The following is an 18,206-nucleotide window of genomic DNA, read 5'->3' on the forward strand; positions in this document are numbered from 1 at the left end:
TGTTGATCAGGCAGTCCCTGAACTCAGGACTCAGAAGCAGACCCATCAGTACTGGAATTAAAGTTGTGCTTCACCACACGCAGCAGACATCATGACTTTTAAAATGTGTAGTGATTCTAAGCACAGCTGAAGTTGAGAAGTGTGGCTTTCTGAACTTGTCCATCAAGGGGCAGAGATAGAGATCCCAAACCAGGCAGGCCCCCTTTGTGCATGCAAATGCATGTGCTCGCGTACTCGCACACACACACAGCACCTGGCACCATGTCATGCTGTCAGTTGGGAAGGTGATGGTCTTAGTCTTTGCAGTTGGCTTCTACCGTGTAGCCCAATATCTGGCCGCCTCCCAGTCCCCATGAGGCAACCAGGCTGAGGTGAATAGAGTCAGTTTAATGAGAAAACGTTGATCTGTATAAAAAGGTGCTTTGTGTGTCAGTTAAGTGTGTCCTCATTTCTGAGGAATTGTTATATTGAGTAGGCTTGAATGTCTGTGTTGCCCACGGCACCAGTGTCAAGGTGCATGCTGGCTGGCATGACAGGGCAGGGCCTGCCCCATGGAAAGATACATGCCCCTTTGGAGGGAACACTTAGTCAGTCAGGTTCTTCAAGTCGTCGTCATAACAATGGCCATAGGCTGCCAAAATTAATCAAAAAATAACTGCTGCAAAATGGGCATCAGCTGGGACTGTTCGAGAGGCAGAGCCTTCACCTTTTGCCCTTCACTCAGCCTTCAGTGGGGGCCCTGCCCGCAGTACAGGTTTACACCAGTGAAGCTAGAAACAGCTGGGCGAGAAAGCAGCCACCCGGGAGCCTGTGTGAAGTCCTCTTTACACCACCAGCTGGCACGGGACCAGAGAGGGATGTATACTGCTGGCATTGTCCCAAAGCAAGGTGCAGGACTCCTCAGTATGTAGGGCCTACAGAGCCTAGTCCTGGAGCTTTCTCCTGCACCAGGAGGCATTAGAGCCTCAGGGTAAGCTAGGGTTGCGGGCCACCGCCCCACGAGGTGAGTGGGCCACAAGCAATCCCCAGCACCCTGTGCCCTGACCTCACCTACGGTAAGCAAGGCTGCCTGGAGCCTTTAGGTCGAGTTTCCCTAGAGTAACGCTAGTTCCAGCTCATCACACTCCAGCTTCTGGAGCAGCCTGGTAGATCCTGGCTTCTGTGGGGCCTCAGTCCTGCTGACATGCCCCTCAGCCTGCCTGAACCACACCTTCAGAGCTCTGAAGATGAGATGGCTAGAACTACCAGACACTCACTACCAGGGCTGCTACTGGTAGGAATGAAGTCCCAGGAGAAACTCTGCCCAGAGGACGGAAGTGACCTGCACGGTGTCTGGCACTCAGCCTGCTTCTCTCATGCCCTGGATGCAGCTGCTGGCCACATCTGAATAGAGAACAGGCCAAGACCAGTCCGTGGTCTAAGGACTGGTAGACGGAGGCCTAGACCCAGCTGAGGGTAGCACTGGTCTGCTTGATTGTGCTCTGGCCTTGGCCCTCATCTGGACCCCTTTGTTTCTTGCTGCCCTGTGGTCCTCGGCTCCAGCCCTGGCAGGGAACAGGGTTCCTCACTGAAACTCAGGAGGCTGCTCTACCTGTTGCCTCAGGCCCGAGGAAGCAAAGCCAGAGAGAAATTAGGACTGGGATAGAGAACTATTTAGGAGTGGTGGATGGGTGTGGAATGGTGGCCGTGGGTGATCCCCAGGTGCCAGTCATCAGCACCGGGTACGGGGATGCCCCACGTGGGCCTGGAGTGCGTCCCGGATGCCCCGCTGCCAGTCTCGAGCCAGCTGCACTGGTGTCTGGGAAGCCTGTGAACAAGGACACTGGGTCAGTCTCCCTCCTGAGTGCTAGGTGTTCCTCAGCACAGACCTTGCCTGGCCGGCACTCACCACATTCTTCACACCCAGCTTGGCTCCATAGAGCAGCAGCAGTTTTGTTGCTTTGTGGTGCCCATAGCGCACGGCCTCGTGGAGGGCTGTGTCCCCTTCCTGTGGGAGAGCAGGCAGTCACTGCTATGGGCCCAATGCAGGAACATGCTGCTGACACACAGATGACTTCCAGGCACAAGCACCCACCTTATCCTGTGCGTTGATGTGGGCGCCACACTCGATAAGGTGCTCCAGGCAGTCGGAGTGGCCCATGCGCACTGCCACATGGAGAGGAGTGCTCCAGATCTAGGGTAAGTGGGGTGCAGTGCTGGATCTGGGCTGTGCCTTCTTGCCCGGTGAGTTTCTGCTTCCTAACAAGTTACCACCCAGGGCGGGCACCCGCCCCTCACCTTGTCTTGCGCGTTGACCTGAGCTCCCTGGTTAAGCAGCCGTTTGAGAATGTCCAGGTGTCCTCCACGGCAGGCCCAGAACACGGGCGTCCTGTCCAGCTGCAACACCAAGTGTCAAGGTGTTGCAGGGCAGCTAACTAGATGAGCCACCACCACTGCGTTCACTATGAGAGACACCCTTGCGACTTACCAAATCCCGTACTTCTAGAGCAGCTCCTGCCGCCAGCAGCTTGTTCACCAGCTGTCTGTGGCCCTTCAGACAGGCCCAGTGCAAGGCTGTGCGGTGGAGCTGGGAGCATAAACAGAAAATTAGGCCAAGAGAGCAGAGCTACTTCCTAGAGGAACCAACTCCCTCCGCCACACCCTCTGTTCCTAGAAGAGGTCAGAGTTAACCCGTGTCTCTGGTAAGGACTAAAGTGTCCAAATGGTATACACAGATGTCATGAGCTCATTCACCCACCCTACTTACCTTGTCGTGGGCATTGGGGTCCCCTCCATCTGCCAGGTACTTGTCAATCAGGGCCTCCTGGTTCTCAGCAGCTGCCTTCAGGAACATTTCCAGGCCCACGGGCTCCGGTGGGACCTGGGGCTGAGGCTGGAGGAGAACAGGATGGAAGTAAGCCCCCAAGCCCACAGACACCTGTCACAGCTGTCTCACTAGCCTATCTCAGCACACTGGTCCTGTTTGATTCCAGTTGTGGGAGACTCAGAATGGGAAGTGTTAGGCAACGACTGTACCTGTGCCCTAGCGCACGTGCTGAATCTTAGCCCCACTATCTCAGGATGGGACCCTCTTGGAAATACTGTCGTTACACTTGTAATTAAACAAGGGCATAGCCCTTGCTCTACTCTAGGGGTAAGATGTCCCTATGTCATGGATATTGGATATGGGTAGGCACACAGAACATGAGCCAAAGGTACAGATGGGTGAAAAGACTACAGATCAAGCCGGGCGGTGGTGGCGCACGCCTTTAATCCCAGCACTTGGGAGGCAGAGGAAGGCGGATTTCTGAGTTCGAGGCCAGCCTGGTCTACAAAGTGAGCTCCAGGACAGCCAGGGCTACACAGAGAAATCCTGTCTCAAAAAACCAAAAAAAAAAAAAAAAAAGACTACAGACCAGGGGGCACTAGTGCCAGCAGCCCCAAGAGGCTGAGCAGGTGAGCGGACGCTGAAGGACAGCCCTGAACAAACTGTCCCTCCCTGGTGGCCATCACTGTTATAGCTATCTGCCTGTGATTTAGAATCATGTAGGAGACAAGCCCTTGGGCACATCATCGAGAGATTATCTAGATTCGGCTAGTTGATGCAAGCCATCCGAAGTGAGAGTGAGACCATTCAGTGGGCTGGGGACCTAGACTGAAGAAAAAGGAGACAGCAAGCTCCAAAGAGTGAGCGCTGGGGCTGGAGAGGGCTTTGGCAGCTAAGGGCACTTGTAGAAGATCCAGGTTCAATTCCCAGCACCTACGTGATGCTTTACAAATGTCTGTACCAGGCATGATGCTCTCCTCTGCTTCCTGCCTGTGGTTGCTATGTGATAGCTCCCTCAAGCTCCTGCCCTTGTGCGCTCCCCTCCCCCCATAACAGTGAACTATATCCTCTGAAACAGCGAGTCAAGATAATCTCTTAAGTTAAAGCCGAGCAGCTGCTAAGTGTGCTGTAGAATGTACTGGGATGGCCCTTCCATAGGAAGGGTCTGGGACGCATCCCATGCAGCTCCCTATGTGATGGCTGTGCAGCTGCGGCCCCTGCACCCCTTCCTCCCAGGCTGCCAAGATAGGAGGCCATCTGTGTGCTCTGGAACACCAGGTCTACCCTCTCACTCACCTCAGCCCCAGACTCAGGTTCCCTGGGGGGGACTTTGTGTCTCTGTCGTTTTTTTCTTCGTCTTTGAACCAAGTTTTCCAAGTCTGTCAGATTGTCCAGAGTCAGTCTGGAGCTGTTAAATCTTTCCAGCTAGGGCACAAGAGACACCCCGAGCCAGACATCAGCGGCAGGCTGCTGGCTAAATTACCAGCTCTGCTTTAAAGAAGCGCCCAGTCGCTTTGGCTGCTGACAGTGGCCCTTACTGCTCCCAAATCCCACTCTGCCCCACTCCCATCATCCCCTTCCAAGAACACTCACTTTCTTCCTTTTCTCTTCCTCCAACTTTAGTTTCTCCCGGGCCACAGCCTCTTGGGGTCCCAGCGTCCAGCCACTAGGCCAGCCTCCAGGATTAGGAACTCCACGTCCAAACTCCAACGCTTTCCTATCAACTCTTTCTCCACTTACCTGCAGGACGCGTAGGATAGATTAAGGATCGGGACAACTGTAGGGGTGTTTTGAAATCAGTGGCATGGCATTAAGATGGCAGAACCCAGACATACAAAGAGTAGATGTGAACCTGGGAGTCAGTCATACTCTTCCTGCTGAATAATTCCTGGTTGGCTGCACTGTTGGCATGCGGGCACGTGTGCGCACGCATGTACACACACACACACACACAGACACACACACACCACCTGCAATTTTCACCAACTGTGGCAATGGCCAAGGCCCAGGGGAAATGACTGGCTGTCCCTATCAGCAGATCCCAGAGTTGAGGGGGTGGCGTCTATTTATACTGCTGGGTTCATGCCAGGTGACACCTTAGCTTCCACCCTGAGCCTCTACCCCCAGATTCCTGTGAGATTATGCCACACTGCCACCTGACCCGAGCTTAGAGGAGAGAGGCCCTTGGGTCAAATTCCAAATCCCTGCTTTCAGCCCTTGGGTCTTAGAAAAATTATGTTTCTGCCTCGGTAAAATGGGCTCAGTGACCATCCACTACAGCCTACCCATTCCCTTAGCAGCCACCCGGGGAGCCGGAGAACACATAGGTTGCAGATGCTGGGAGAGAAGAACAGGCTGAGGCTTCTGGCCAAATGGCCTAGCTTTCCCTTCTAAGCCACTGTAACAACCTCAAGCCCTCCCGGACCCGGCTTGGCCATCTACCTCCCAGAGGGGCCACCGCACCACAGTGAGACATGTGTGCCCCATACCCTCCTTGCCCCACGTCACCAGCATCACATAGCTGCACTGCCAAAGGCTATTTCTCTCGCTGCTGGGGGAAATCCAGGAACACCCCTAAAGTGACCAGACCCTCTGGAAAGTTCCATCTGGACCGCCTCTTGCTTGACCTAAAGGAACTGTGCGTACAGCTATACCCATGGCTACCAGAGTAACTACCACCGTTTCTCTTCCACCATCCAACAAGGGCAAACCTACAAGTTTGAGGGTGCAGCTCTTTGGTAGGGTGCTACCCTCGCATGTGTGAAGCCCCAAGATGGACCCCCAGAACCGCATTCACCAACACCAAACAGACTCAGTAACTCACGTCTCCCCAGCTCCTTCCCCTCACATGAGACCTGATCCTCAGATCTCAGAAAGCCAACTCTCACTCAGCCAGACTTCACTACTCTGGCCATATGCTCTGGGTCCCTGCACCTTGTCCTGAATCTTCAGCGGTCACCCATCCTCCTCTCACATCCTTACCAACTGCTCAATGCTGATGAAGTCCATGGTCCCCCCCCCCCCTTGCTCTCCATGCACCCAGCGAATTGAGCTCAGCTCTTATATGGGAGAGCGCTCTCTTGGGGGAGGGAAAGGACAAAGCTTGTGCCTAGGCCAGATGACTCTGGGGCCCTGTCACACTAACCAAAATACAGTTCTGGGAATGTGGCCCACTGAGGGGGGGGGGAGGAGCTGTCTGGAGCTGAGCTGGTAGTCTCCGCCCTTGGACACCCACTACCCTGCACCTGCTGCACCCCACATCTACCAGGGAGCCATTTTACCATCACATGGTCTGGGATGCCTGGGCCAGACTCAAGGGAAACATCTCTTACTCTTCAGTTTAGAACCCACTGGTGAGAAGCCCAGGCTCACGGTATTGATCTGGCTGCCTGAGACACTGCAGAGTGCCCAGTGCCGTCAGCCCAGCACAAAGCAGGCGACTTACAGAGGACCTCAGGAGCGACGACATAAGAGGCTGACCTAATGCCTTGCGAATTCTCATGGGCTACGTGATGAAACTAGGTTTCATACCATTTCCCAACTGGCTAGTCTTAAGGCTGCCCTTCCCTCCCAGATTTGTCTCTCGATTTGTCTCTCAGCCGGCTGACAGCCAGCATGGCCTCCTGCCCAGCCTGTCATCAGCCCTCATATGGCTGAAGGAGCCTTCCAGGTCCACATCAGATACTCTCTGGGCATGAAGCATGCCCTTCAACAGGGCAAGGGGGACAGAGACCTGCTCCAGGTCTTGCTTGGTCTGTCAATAGCCATGACAGCCAGCCACGAAGCAAACTGTTTTTAGCCAACAAAAATCAAATACCTAATTCTTCAGAAGCCAGGAATGCTTTTCACTCCACTGTGCCCTGAACTCCAGCGTGACCTTTGAGAGGAAATCAGATACCCGGTAAACAAGATTCTTGCACAGGCAGCATCAACAGAGATGACCATGTAAGCTCGAGAGGAGGGGTGGCTAAGAGGACCGGAGACCATGGAGGTCAGCAGTGTGCTTTTTAAAGCGGCCTGGGTATGCTGGCCTTGCAAAATCACCCTTGGGGATGAGGAAAAACAGTTACTCCTAAGGAAGAAGGCAGATAAAGTCAGAGTAAGCAAGGCGGTGGTGGCGCACACCTTTCATCCCAGCACTCGGGAGACAGAAGCAGGTGGATTTCTGAGTTCGAGGCCAGCCTGGTCTACAGAGTGAGTTCCAGAACAGCCAGGGTTACACAGAGAAACCCTGTCTCAAAATATAAATAAATAAATAAATAAATAAGAAAAGAAAAGAAAAAAAAAAAAGAGGAGCTCTGCTCTCCACTGTCCTACATTTGATGCAGCTGGGCATGGTTGCACGCGACTGTTATTCCAGTACTCGGTTGGGTAGAGGTGGCGCGCGCCTTTAATCGGAGCACTCTGGAGGCAGAGGCAGAGGCAGAGGCATTGCTGGGAATTTGAGGCCAGCCTGGTCTGCATGGCCAATTCCAAAAAATAAAATAAAAAATAAATAAAATAAAATAGGACTACTACACAGATAGCTTGTCACAAACAAACATTTTGCAGTCAGTCAGGCTGAGGAAAGAGGATCTAGGGTTCAAAGTTCTTCTGAGTCAGCCAGGCGTGGTAGCGCACGCCTTTAAACCCAGCACTGCAGAGGCAGAGGCAGGTGGGTCTCTGAGTTAGAGGCCAGCCTGGTCTACAAAGTGAGTTCCAGGACAGCCAGGGCTATGCAGAGAAACCCTGACTTGAAAAAAAACCAAAAAGAAAAGAAAAGAAAAGAAAAGAAAAGAAAAGAAAAGAAAAGAAAAGAAAAGAAAAGAAAAAATTAATTGGGGCCACTCTGTAACTGCCAACAACAATTTTTTTTTTTTTTTTTTAGGAAAATGCTAGTTTGTCCCATACAAAGGGAACTGGTATTATCGCTAAATTAAAAACAAAAACCAAGATAATTACTCTTTATTTTTAAAATAAATCTAGAGACTGCATGGTTAGTCACCCTTGCCTCCGTGGCCTAGGGAAAAACACGTCTTCCCAGCCTTTTCTGCTGTGCCTCACAGCTCGTTATTTGAAGAGTGTCATACTGTGGCTGTAGCTTGGCGCTCTTCCCACACTGCCGCCAACGCTGGGACAGGTGGCACTGGACCCCCCTACCAGGGAGCAGGGCAGTTTGTCTTCTCTCAGTCCTTCCTCTTCCTCCCCTGCGCACACACAGTCTCACACTGTTGCTCAGACTAGCCTCGGACACTAATTCTGCCTAAGCTCCCGAGTGCTGGGATTCCGTCAGCCGCCGTGCCTGGTGCCCATGCCTGGTGCGTCTCTCACCCCCAGTGCTGGGGAAGCCGGGGCCTTGTGCTGCTCTCTTGCAGAGTTGGTAAATGAGTCTGTAAGTAGACACCTTTGTAATCAAGGATGAGTCTGCCTATGTTGCCATGGAGAAGTCAATGATTAGTGCCACACATTTAAATAGGTATTGTTAGATTGCCATCTATACTGTATGTACCAGTTTCCATGACCACAAGCCAGGCTACTTAAGGCAAGTCATGGCATGAAAGAACATTTTAATATACATTAGATAATATGTACACTATATATGTTTCTCTATATATACAAACACACCCAGAGCAAAGGCTCAATATCCATTAATATAAAGTTCCTGTGAAGTGATAAAAACATAGCAAGTCAGATGTGGTGACACATACCTACAATCCCAACACTCAGGAAGCTGAGGCCTGACGAGGGCTCCAAAGTTGGAGGCTAGCCTTGGCTACATATCAAGAACAAAAACATTTCGAATGGGCATAGATAGGAAAGTCAAAGACAGGTGTGCAGCCCGACTAGCAATCAATGCTAGACAAACAGGAAAGCAGTTATTATTACATGGCGTTATGGAGACAGGGTCTCGGTAGCTCTGGCTGGCCTGGAGCTCGAAGAGAGATCTTCCTACCACAGACACTGGTATTAAAGGGGTGGGCAGCCATACCTGGCAGTCACACTTCATACAGGTCGGACTAGAACTGAACACTGGGGATAAAGGCCCGTGTTGGTTAGACTTTGGGGACTGGGCACTGTTTTCCCACGATATTAGGGATTGAAAACAGGGCTTTTGCATGTCAGGTAAGCATTCTACCGATAACCTATATCCCTTTTACCTGTTGCCCAGGCTGGCCTTGAACTCCTCTGCAGCCTCATGACCAGCTGGTATGTGAGGCCTGCATTACCAGGCCAGACTGAGCAGTGGGTATTCTCCTCTGCTGTTTGCAATGTAGTGAGTGTGCTCACTTAGGGCATCCGTCCACAGACTTCCTGGGTCCCCAGAGCAACCGTGAGGCAACCCTTTTCATCTTGAAGACATGGGTGCTGTTCTAAAAGAAACCTGCCCCCAGCTCATTCAGCCAGCCAACAGCTTTTATTACATACTCCAGGTTTTCTTCTGATACTTCAAAGTGTTTTGTTTTTACCTTTTGGAGACTGTATTTTGAAATTTACTTTTGTCCATGTGATAACATCAAGATATAAGCTTTATTTTCTTCCAAATGGCTATGTGTCTGTACATGGACTAACTTATATGATCACCTGTCCAGACTCAAAAGCCTTCAGCCCTCCCTAGCCTCCCTACGGCTGTCACACTGGCCGGGAGGGGCTCTTCTGGGCAATCTGGCCCTGGTCCCGGCAGCGTGACTCTGAGCAAGGCAGGGGTGTGGAGAGCTAGTCTGTGTACCCTTCAAGGGCAGCCAGAGACAGGAGGTGGAGCCTCAGCTGGCCAGCAGGTCCCACAGGCTGCTGTTGCAGGGCAGCAGGTCACATGCTAGGCGTGCTTTGCGATCCTGGACGGCCTTCAGGGCTGGGCTGTGTTGTAACAGGAGGGAGCAAATGTCCTTATGACCATTCTCTGCAGCCTGGGGCGGGGGGAGAGAGAGAGAGAGAGAGAGACCTTCATCAAAAGGCAAACCCAAGCTGGGGCCTGCACTTTCTGATTTCCCTTTCTGGAACCTTCTTGCTCTGAAAATGTCTCTGGAAACAGGAACCCCGAGTGTCTAAGTAGACTTCAATGGCTCCCAAAGCCGCATGCCTGACACACAGGATTGTGAGGTGCTGGGGCTGTTTGGGTAGGAATTCAGCATCACTCGAGGTTCTGTTTCAGCAGTTCTGGAACTCTCTATGTGGACCAGACTGGCCTTGAAATTTGGCAGTCCTCCTGCCTCTGTTTTCCAAGTGTTGGAATTACAAGTGTGTGCAGCCATGTTTGGGCCTTTGTGCAGGTCAGGCAAGCACCCCACCATGGAGCTACACTGGATCCCCCCATTATTAACCTTCTGAGACAAGGTCTCACTATGTCCTTGCTCACGTCTATGTCCGTTTGTTGGTTTTGAGACAGGGTTTCTCTGTGTAGCTCTGGCTGTCCTAGAACTCACTCTGTAGACCAGACTGGCCTCAAACTCAGATCTGTCTGCCTCTGCAGTGCTAGGATTAAAGGCGTGCACCACTCCCGAATCCTGACAAGTAAGTATTTATTTAAAAAAGAAAAGACCCAAGCTTCTATGCCCAGCAAGGATCTAACAAAACTCAACAGGCAGCTCTTCACTCAGTACAAGTTCAGTAAGTGCCTATGGCAGGCACCCACATGGTAAGACTATCCATTAAACACAAGGACTTCCCAGCTGCTGACTCTGGCCAGAGGCGGATCTCCAACAATCTAAAGATGAACAGGTGTCTGAGATTTCTACTGCTGGGATGAAACAAATACAACTTGGGGAGGACAGGCTTTACTTCAAAGGGGCTGGTGTTGCTCATTGTGAAGCTAAGTCAGACAAAGCAAAACTCTGCTGGAAGGGGGTGAGAGGGAGGGAGAGAAGGAGAACTTGCCTCATAAAAGGGGAGTGGGGGACAGTGGGTAGAGCAGCCATTCAGGGGATAGTTTGCGACACACGGTGGCAGTGAGTACAGGGGATAAGAAGACCCACAGAGCAGTCAAGACTAACACAGGAGTCAGGGTTGGCAGCTCACAGCAGGAAGCCAGCAGGAGCTGAACCTGGATGGCTTGGTGGGATACGGAGCTCCTTGGACTAGGAAAAAGCAGGCCTCTGGGGAAATCCCATGGAGGGTAGGATTCGACGGGACCCCTCCTCCTCAACCCAAGATAAGGTTTCTCTGTGTAGACCAGGCTGCCTGCCTCTGCCTCCTGAGTGCTGGGATTGACGGTGAGAGCTCCTTTAAAGCCGTGGCACCGGTGGAAAATCAGAGCTGGGGCAAGGATGGGCTCTATACGCTTATGCACAAGTCAAGTCTCTAAGATGCAGACGTGCACTGAGCATAAAGGTCAGTGGGAAAGCCCGAACCTAGCAATCCCCAGAACTTAGACACAGATGGACAGATGGATGGACAGACGGAGAGAAAGAGGGAGGGAGCAATTGGTAAAGTGGATGCCTGGAGAAAGGACATAGAAAACTGAGCCCCAAAAAATGGTGATCCTGCCTATGACCCGGAACTCTCAAAAGTGGGTGGCAGAGAAGCAGACGTGTACTGGTTCCCAAAGCTGACTCCTCGGGCAGGCTTTGCAGGTCCTCACTGAGGGAGGGGTGAGTTCCTGTACAAACAAGAATGGTGAGAGCTGCTTTCCTAAAGGGGTGGCAGGAGAGCAACGAGATTCCAGGCGGCTTTTCCTTGTCTCCATTTTTCCATTTTCTACAATGCCCACTGTGAGGGTTCACCTTGGCTGGCAACGTGGTGGGATTTAGAATCATGTATGAGACAAGCTGAGGTCCCAGGCTGCCTGCCCGCACACCTTTAATCTCAGAAGCTGGAAGGCAGAGGCAGATGGATCTCTGTGTGTTCAAGGCCAGCCTGGTCTACAGAGTGAGTTCTAGGCCAACCAGGGTAACACAGTTAGACTCAGTCCTTTTTTGGTCACAGCAAAGCAACAAGAAAAGTACAAGATTAAGTAGAAGGTTTAAAGGAAACGGCGACATACCTTATGCAGGCTGAGGGAGGCAGCAACAGACATACCTTATGCAGGCTGAGGGAGGCAGCAACAGACATACCTTATGCAGGCTGAGGGAGGCAGCAACAGACATACCTTATGCAGACTGGTCATGCCATCATTGTCGACCAGCCAGGGGTTGGACCCATGGGATAGCAGCAGCCGTGCGATTTCCGTGTGCCCGCAGTAGCTGGCCCGGTGCAAAGCCGTGGCGCCCCCGTGGGTCTGGGCGTCACACTTCGCTCCACTTTCCAGCAGAAACTGGCAAACAGCATAGTGCCCATTGCGGCTGGCATAGTGCTGCAGGGATCAGAGACTGCAGTCAGATGGCAGAGTCCTGGCAGGTGGCAGGGCGCTGGGATGCCGAGAGCCAGGGAGGAAACACTGTGCCCTTCCACTAATTAAAATACCCAGCTGCTCAGGATGGGACCAAAGTTGAAAGGGAAGAGAGGGTATCTAAGGATTCAGCGTAGGTGGGGGGCGGAGGGAGGATGCTTATCAGTCATGGTGGCACGGGCTTGTGTCTGGAATCCTAGCCCTTCAGAGGAGGCAGGGGGATCAAGGTCACCCTTTATATACAGATAGTTCAAAGCTAACCTGGGTTCTGTGAGAGCCTATTTCAAGAGACAAAACAATAAACTTTAAAGCTAGGCGAGGTGGCATACGTTAGTACAGATTCTCAGTGCCCAGGAGGGAGAGGGGGAGTGATTTCAAGGACAGCCTGGACCACATAGTGAACCCTTACAAAAACCAAAACCACCACCACCACCACCAAAAAACCAAACCAAACCAAAACAGTGAACCAGGGAGATGACCCGTTCGGTGAAAGTACTGACCACCAAGTCTGAGGGCCTAAGTTCTAGGCCCAGACCTCACATGGTGGCACGCATACATACACATGCATATACACGCATGCACTCATGGGGTTGGGGGGAGAGAGACAGAGACACAGAGAGACAAGAGTTTGGCTGGAAATAAAGGGAGAGCAGCAGCCCGGACAGAGTTAAGGCCTTTTCCCAGAGCTCACCAGTGCGGTGTAGCCGGCAGAATCTGGCTGGCTAGGGTCTGTAGCCTTCTGGATGAAATACTTCACACGGCCCAGGTCTCCATTCAGGGCAGCCGACCAGATTCCTGCAGAAAGACAGTCAAAGCGCTGAGCAGTGTTACATGGTGATATTTGTCTCTTTTAATTTCCATTTCTTTAAAGCATTTCTTCTACCTTTTGACTGAAGTTTCAACATCTGTAAGGTAAAGCTTGGAATGCTGTATCTATATTACCCCCAGGAAGCAAGTCCGCATCCCATGCTAAGACTGTTATAATCTGGAGCTATCAGAAAAGGGATAGCTGCTGCCGCCCGGACAGCTGGTGCTAGCGGCGGCAGGGGCAGCGGGCGGCAGGGGCAGCTGCAGGGGTGGCAGTGCACGCCTTGAATCCCGGCAGAGGCAGAGAGGCAGAGGCAGAGGAAGGTGGATCTCTGAGTTCGAGGCCAGCCTGGTCTACACAGTGAATTCTACCACAGCCAGGGCTGCACAGAGAAACCCTGTCTCAAAACAGCTGATCAAGGAAGAGTGGCTCAGCAGGTAAAGAACCAAGCCTGACTACCGGAGTTCAGTCCACTCCACCTACACAGTGGAAGGGCAAAACTGACTCTGGCAAGTGCCCTCTGACGTCAGAGCTCATACCCTGACCCCCCACATGTCCTAATCACAAACTGAGTACAGTTATTGAAATGAAATGATCACAAATAGGTCAACCAATGCTACAAACCCAGTGGGTGAGAGAATTAACTAGTAGCTTAGGCTTTGCACACAATGCAGCACAAAGCACGGGTAAAAGAGACAAGAAAACATGGGAGAGAACACAGACTAACAGAGTTCCAAAAGGAATTTCAGAGAGGTACGCAAGATGGAAGTGGCAGAAACGGGCGCCGTGTCCTTGCATGGCCCCAGGAACTCGGAGCCCAGACACACAGAGAAGTGGGGAAGCTGGGACTGGTGGACTCTGAAGGAAATCTACAGTACCCCAAAAGCTCAGCATGGTTATTAGAAACAGTTGAACAGATAACCAAGGTCATGGTATCAAAGAGGTGGAGTAGTTTCAGAGAGCCGAACAGGAGGCGGGGTTATGTAAATACAGCCGAAGAGGGAGGTGGGGTTGTATACAGATGAACAAGGAGGCGGAGTTATTACAAACAGATGAACAAGGAGGCAGCTGTAGCTAATCTCAGTAGGAGCGGTCTCTGCAGGGGAGCAGCCTTCAGGTCAAAAACACTCGGGGAGAAATGGTGGGCATTTTCTACACATATTGTCAACATCTGCACATGGACCAGAGGAAGGATTTACTGCCCCTCTGAGCCTGGACCCACCCCTGGTGTTGGTGTGTGTGTGGTGTGTGCATGTGCCATTTCCCTATAGGTCTGAGGCTCTGGTCCTTAGCATGTCCTGCTCATGTCGGTAACACACATTCACTCAGGGTTTCCTCTGCTCCCACAAATGGGAAAGATACTGGTTGAAGAGATGAGAATTATACAGAAATAAAGATAACCATGATGTGGGCATGGTAGCACACGCCTGTAATGCCAGCACTCGAGAGACAGAGGCCGGCAGATCTCTGTGTTCAGGGACAGCCTGGTCTACAGAATGAGTGCCAGGACAGCCAGAGCTACACAGTGAGACCCTGTCTCAAAAAATCAAAACAAGGGGGCTGGTGAGATGGCTCAATGGGTAAGAGCACTGACTGCTCTTCCTAAGGTCCTGAGTTCAAATCCCAGCAACCACATGGTGGCTCCCAAACATCCATAATGAGATCTGATGCCCTCTTCTGGTGTGTCTGAAGACAACTACAGTGTACTTAGATATAATAAAAAAAAAAAAAAATCTAAAAAAAAAAATCAAAACAACAACAACAACAACCAGAGCTGGAGAGCCGGAGAGGAGCTGGTTCAGGAACTGTTGCTTTAATGTAACTCATTCTTCAGAAGACCTCGGTTTGATTCCTAGCACCCATAGGGTGGCTCACAACCACCTGTAACTCCAGGCATATGCATAATGCATACATACAGGCAAAACAGTCACATACGTTAAACATGTGTGTGTATATGTAATTTGTATATATAAATAATTATATTTTTGTATATTTTTTACTTGTGATATATATACACATACATACACACACACATATATATATATATATGTAATCAAAGAGATGGCTGTAAAATTTGTATATATAATTATATATATACTGTATATTTTTACTTGTGATATATATATATATATATATATATGTATATATATATATATATATATGTAATCAAAGATGTAATCAAAGAGATGGCTCAGTAGTCAAGAGTAGTTAGTTGCTAGGGCCAGGCAGTGATGGTGCACACCTTCATCCCAGCACCAGGGAAGCAGAAACAGATCGCACTTTGTGAGTTTGAGGCCAACCTGATCTACAAAATGAGTTCCAGGGCAGCCAGAGTTATATAGTGAGACCCTGTGGTTGTGGGGTGGGGAGAGATGGACCAACAAAACAAAACATAGCACACACACATACACAAAGAAAGTCACCAAAACAGATTTAATTCAAAACTAAAAAAATAAATAAATAAAACCCCATGCTTTACAGAAAAAAAATTCACATAATAGGTATCTTTATCACATGTGAAAAATAAATAAAAGAATAAGCTGACAAAATTGCAGCAGGTGATAACAAACAATTTCTGAGACAAAGTGTCTAACATGCTCTGCCTTGAACTGGCCTTGAACTGTGACCTTCCTGACTCAGCCTTTGAGTCAGTCCAAACGGCTACAAAGAGAGCAAAGCATTAAGGTAACAGGGTAACCAGAGTGAAATGCCCAGACTTTGAATACCACAAGGTTTCTTCCTCCACACAAGCAGGGCTGACATTTTGAGGCGGATCATCTCTGTTGTGGGGAGCCAACCTGTGCGGGTCAGATTAGCTGTGACACACAAAAATATCTCTAGACCTAAACTGGGCATAACTGTCCCCAGGTTGAGGACTCTCTAAGGCTTAAGGAAGGGGGTCCCTGAAGAAGTGCCATAGAACTGAATGCTGGCGGGAAAGCCTCAGTCAGCCTGAAGCGGACTAACAAACAAAACAGACCATGTCATCGGACAGAGGGCTTGCATATTTTAGAAACATAAAGGTGACAGCTGCAAGGGTGAGAACCATAAAGAGGTGCAGAAACAAAACAGTCAGTTTGGCTTGGGGAACTAAACGCAATAGGAGGCGCTGGACAGGCGGCTCAGTTAAGGGTTCTGGCTGCACCAGGCAGTGGTGGCGCACGCCTTTAATCCCAGCACTTGGGAGGCAGAGGCAGGCGGATTTCTGAGTTCGAGGCCTGACTGGTCTACAGAGTAAGTTCCAGGAGAGCAAGGGCTACACAGAGAAACCCTGTCTCGAAAATAAAAAAGAGAGAGAGAGAGAGCTCTGGCTGCCCTGCAAAGGACCAGGGTTGTTTCTCAGCTCTCTGCTCATGACCATCTGTAACTGCCAATTCCAGGGAATCTGAAGTCCTATTCTGGCCTCCAGGAGCTCCGGGCATGTACGGGAAAAAATGCACATAAATAATGTTATTTTCTAAAGGTACAGCGGAGAAAACACTTCAAGAGGAGGGAGCGGGAAGTCCTATTATGTCCCTAGTCCAAAAGATGGCAGTAGCAGAGGTGTAGAGAAACGCCGCCCCGCTAGGAAGTCATTCCTATGGTAACCGTCAAGTGTTCCGTATCATCAGCCCTACACTGATGACAACCTTGCTACAACTGCACAAACTACCTGTTCCTGGGGATAACATGGTAACCGGCACAGGGACCACTGCTAATAGCAAAATCTCTGTATAATTTTGGACAAAACAGTCACACCCCTGCGCTCCACAGTAAATCTTTCGAGATCATTGTCATTGCTAAAACTTGTACACTCACACCCGAGATCAACAAGGGCCAGCTGCCCTGACCTCCCCAGTGGATACGAACCACCAAACTGCAGATTCTTTCCCTAGCTCCTCTGTCACCTGGCCAGGCTGTCTCCTAGCTGGGTTGGTCTCCAGACCCAGTTCAGAAACCAATGCCTCAATTTACCCGTCCGCACTCGAGACGGAGTAGTCGAGGGGCTTCCTGCCACGCTTTGAAGCCAGCCTTCCTGCACCAGGCCCGGAAGCTCCAAACACGGTTCGAGGCCTCCTTCAGTCCACGTTCCCGGAGATGGGGCTGGAGATTGCCCGCCGCCGGCAACGCGGCCGCCTCACCCCTCTCACCCCTGTCGAAGTCCATCTCCTCCAGCGTCTGCTGTACCCCGGGCACCGCACTAGGGTGAGAGCAGCAGGAGCCATCCGCGCAAAGGTGCGGCGCCGCCATCCCGGCGGCCGGGACTGCAGCCAAGCGCTCCTACGAAATGCCCACCCCTCCGTCCCAGGCTGACCACTCGACGTCCGTAGTTGACCTTCGAGTCCCGCCTCCTCACCCCAGGCCAACCAATCTCGCATTTAGACCTTAGCTTAGCAACCAATGAAAGTGGTGAGGTGTGGCTGGGTAGACTGAGCCTTGCTGCTTTGCTACCACGGGAGGGCGCCCAAGGCTAACTAAGCACAAGGAAGAGCAAAGGCACGGGAATCCGTTGAGCTCCCCGGGAGGAGGCGGGACGGTTCGTGCAGCCGCGCCTTGTAGGGTGTGGGGACCAGGCAGCTTGGCCTGTCTGGTAGTGTTTATGTCGCATTCGCCAGAACCGAGGCCTTGCAGGTTCCCCAGGGCACAAGGACTCTAGACGCGGCCCATAGTCCCTCTCCTCATCTCCCAAGCATCACTTGAGCTGTAGGCCATCCATGGTCAGATCAGTGACCGCCAGAAAGCTACTAAACACTCTGACCCTCGTTCTTTAGCACTCCATCTGGGAGCAGGTGGCCTGAGGGCAAGGACCAGGTAGATTTGTGCTTAAGCCTCTGCCCCCTCGGTGGGCAGACAACTGAGCTAAGGGAAACACACTCAAGTATTTCCCAGCCCCTTCTGACCCACACTCAGGGAAACAGCAGCCTGCTCAAGGATTATCCAAGTGTATGGGGGTAGGGGTGGGGTGGCAGCTAAGGGTGGGTAGAGAGCTCACTGTCTGTGGTCTCTGTTCCTAAGCACCGGTTAGATTGATCTAAACCAGGTGTGTCCAAATTGCAGCCAACAACAGCATCAAATTTAGCACAACACAAAATCTTAAAATGTCTTTTTTTTTCCTCCTTCCTATTTTCCTTTTCGAAATCCGATTCGCAGGCAGCTCTCATTAAGGGCGCTCAGAAATGAATCCAGGCTGGGCCTGTTGTTTTTCCCAGGAACATCTGGGCCTACACTCCCTCACTAAGACAAGGGCTTGATACTGACTGGGTGGCAATAGGGGACTAGTCCTATCCAGATAGGACAGCATTCTTCCCTTC

At 51.2% G+C, this 18,206-nt stretch overlaps 2 protein-coding genes across 5 annotated transcripts; both read right to left on the reverse strand.

The window, feature by feature from the left end:
• Window positions 1-143: 143 nt before the first annotated feature.
• Ankrd23 (ankyrin repeat domain 23) lies at window positions 144-6,643 on the reverse strand. Of its 2 annotated transcripts, none has more exons than XM_085836344.1 (9): window positions 6,624-6,643; window positions 4,400-4,546; window positions 4,103-4,231; window positions 2,747-2,872; window positions 2,468-2,566; window positions 2,278-2,376; window positions 2,075-2,173; window positions 1,889-1,987; window positions 144-1,807 (listed from the first exon to the last, which is right to left on the reverse strand). In XM_085836344.1, the coding sequence occupies exons 4-9, from the start codon at window positions 2,831-2,833 to the stop codon at window positions 1,712-1,714; spliced, it is 579 nt and encodes a 192-aa protein (XP_085692470.1). In that variant the 5' UTR covers window positions 2,834-2,872; window positions 4,103-4,231; window positions 4,400-4,546; window positions 6,624-6,643; the 3' UTR covers window positions 144-1,711. The 2 variants fall into 2 exon arrangements, with proteins under 2 accessions (XP_085692470.1, XP_021013279.1); XM_021157620.3 differs by lacking the exon at window positions 6,624-6,643 and adding an exon at window positions 5,789-5,880 and having other exon boundaries at window positions 147-1,807.
• Window positions 6,644-7,721: 1,078 nt separating this feature from the next.
• Window positions 7,722-17,205, reverse strand: Ankrd39 (ankyrin repeat domain 39). Of its 3 annotated transcripts, none has more exons than XM_021157664.2 (4): window positions 17,046-17,205; window positions 12,799-12,902; window positions 11,833-12,071; window positions 7,722-9,690 (listed from the first exon to the last, which is right to left on the reverse strand). In XM_021157664.2, the coding sequence occupies exons 1-4, from the start codon at window positions 17,143-17,145 to the stop codon at window positions 9,630-9,632; spliced, it is 504 nt and encodes a 167-aa protein (XP_021013323.1). In that variant the 5' UTR covers window positions 17,146-17,205; the 3' UTR covers window positions 7,722-9,629. The 3 variants fall into 3 exon arrangements, with proteins under 3 accessions (XP_021013323.1, XP_021013303.1, XP_029337334.1); XM_021157644.2 differs by having other exon boundaries at window positions 11,868-12,071; window positions 17,046-17,195; XM_029481474.2 differs by lacking the exon at window positions 17,046-17,205 and adding an exon at window positions 12,991-13,027 and having other exon boundaries at window positions 11,868-12,071.
• Between the last annotated feature and the right edge of the window lie 1,001 nt (window positions 17,206-18,206).

Source organism: Mus caroli, unplaced genomic scaffold, assembly GCF_978045245.1.
Source record: "Mus caroli unplaced genomic scaffold, Mus_caroli_1 scaffold_1, whole genome shotgun sequence".
Taxonomy (NCBI): domain Eukaryota; kingdom Metazoa; phylum Chordata; class Mammalia; order Rodentia; family Muridae; genus Mus; species Mus caroli.

Bases quoted from the DNA above. Each gene is read 5' to 3' on its own strand.
- Ankrd39 (XM_021157644.2), bottom strand. From the start codon at position 17,145: ATGGCGGCGCCGCACCTTTGCGCGGATGGCTCCTGCTGCTCTCACCCT. The intron at 12,903-17,045 runs GTGAGAGGGGTG...GTCTTTCTGCAG, and splicing joins GGAGATGGACTTCGACAGGG to GAATCTGGTCGGCTGCCCTG. The intron at 12,072-12,798 runs GTGAGCTCTGGG...TGATCCCTGCAG, and splicing joins CTGCCGGCTACACCGCACTG to CACTATGCCAGCCGCAATGG.
- Ankrd23 (XM_021157620.3), bottom strand. From the start codon at position 5,815: ATGGACTTCATCAGCATTGAGCAGTTG. The intron at 4,232-4,399 runs GTGAGTGTTCTT...CTTGTGCCCTAG, and splicing joins AGGAAGAGAAAAGGAAGAAA to CTGGAAAGATTTAACAGCTC. The intron at 1,988-2,074 runs GTGGGTGCTTGT...GCTCTCCCACAG, and splicing joins ACATCAACGCACAGGATAAG to GAAGGGGACACAGCCCTCCA.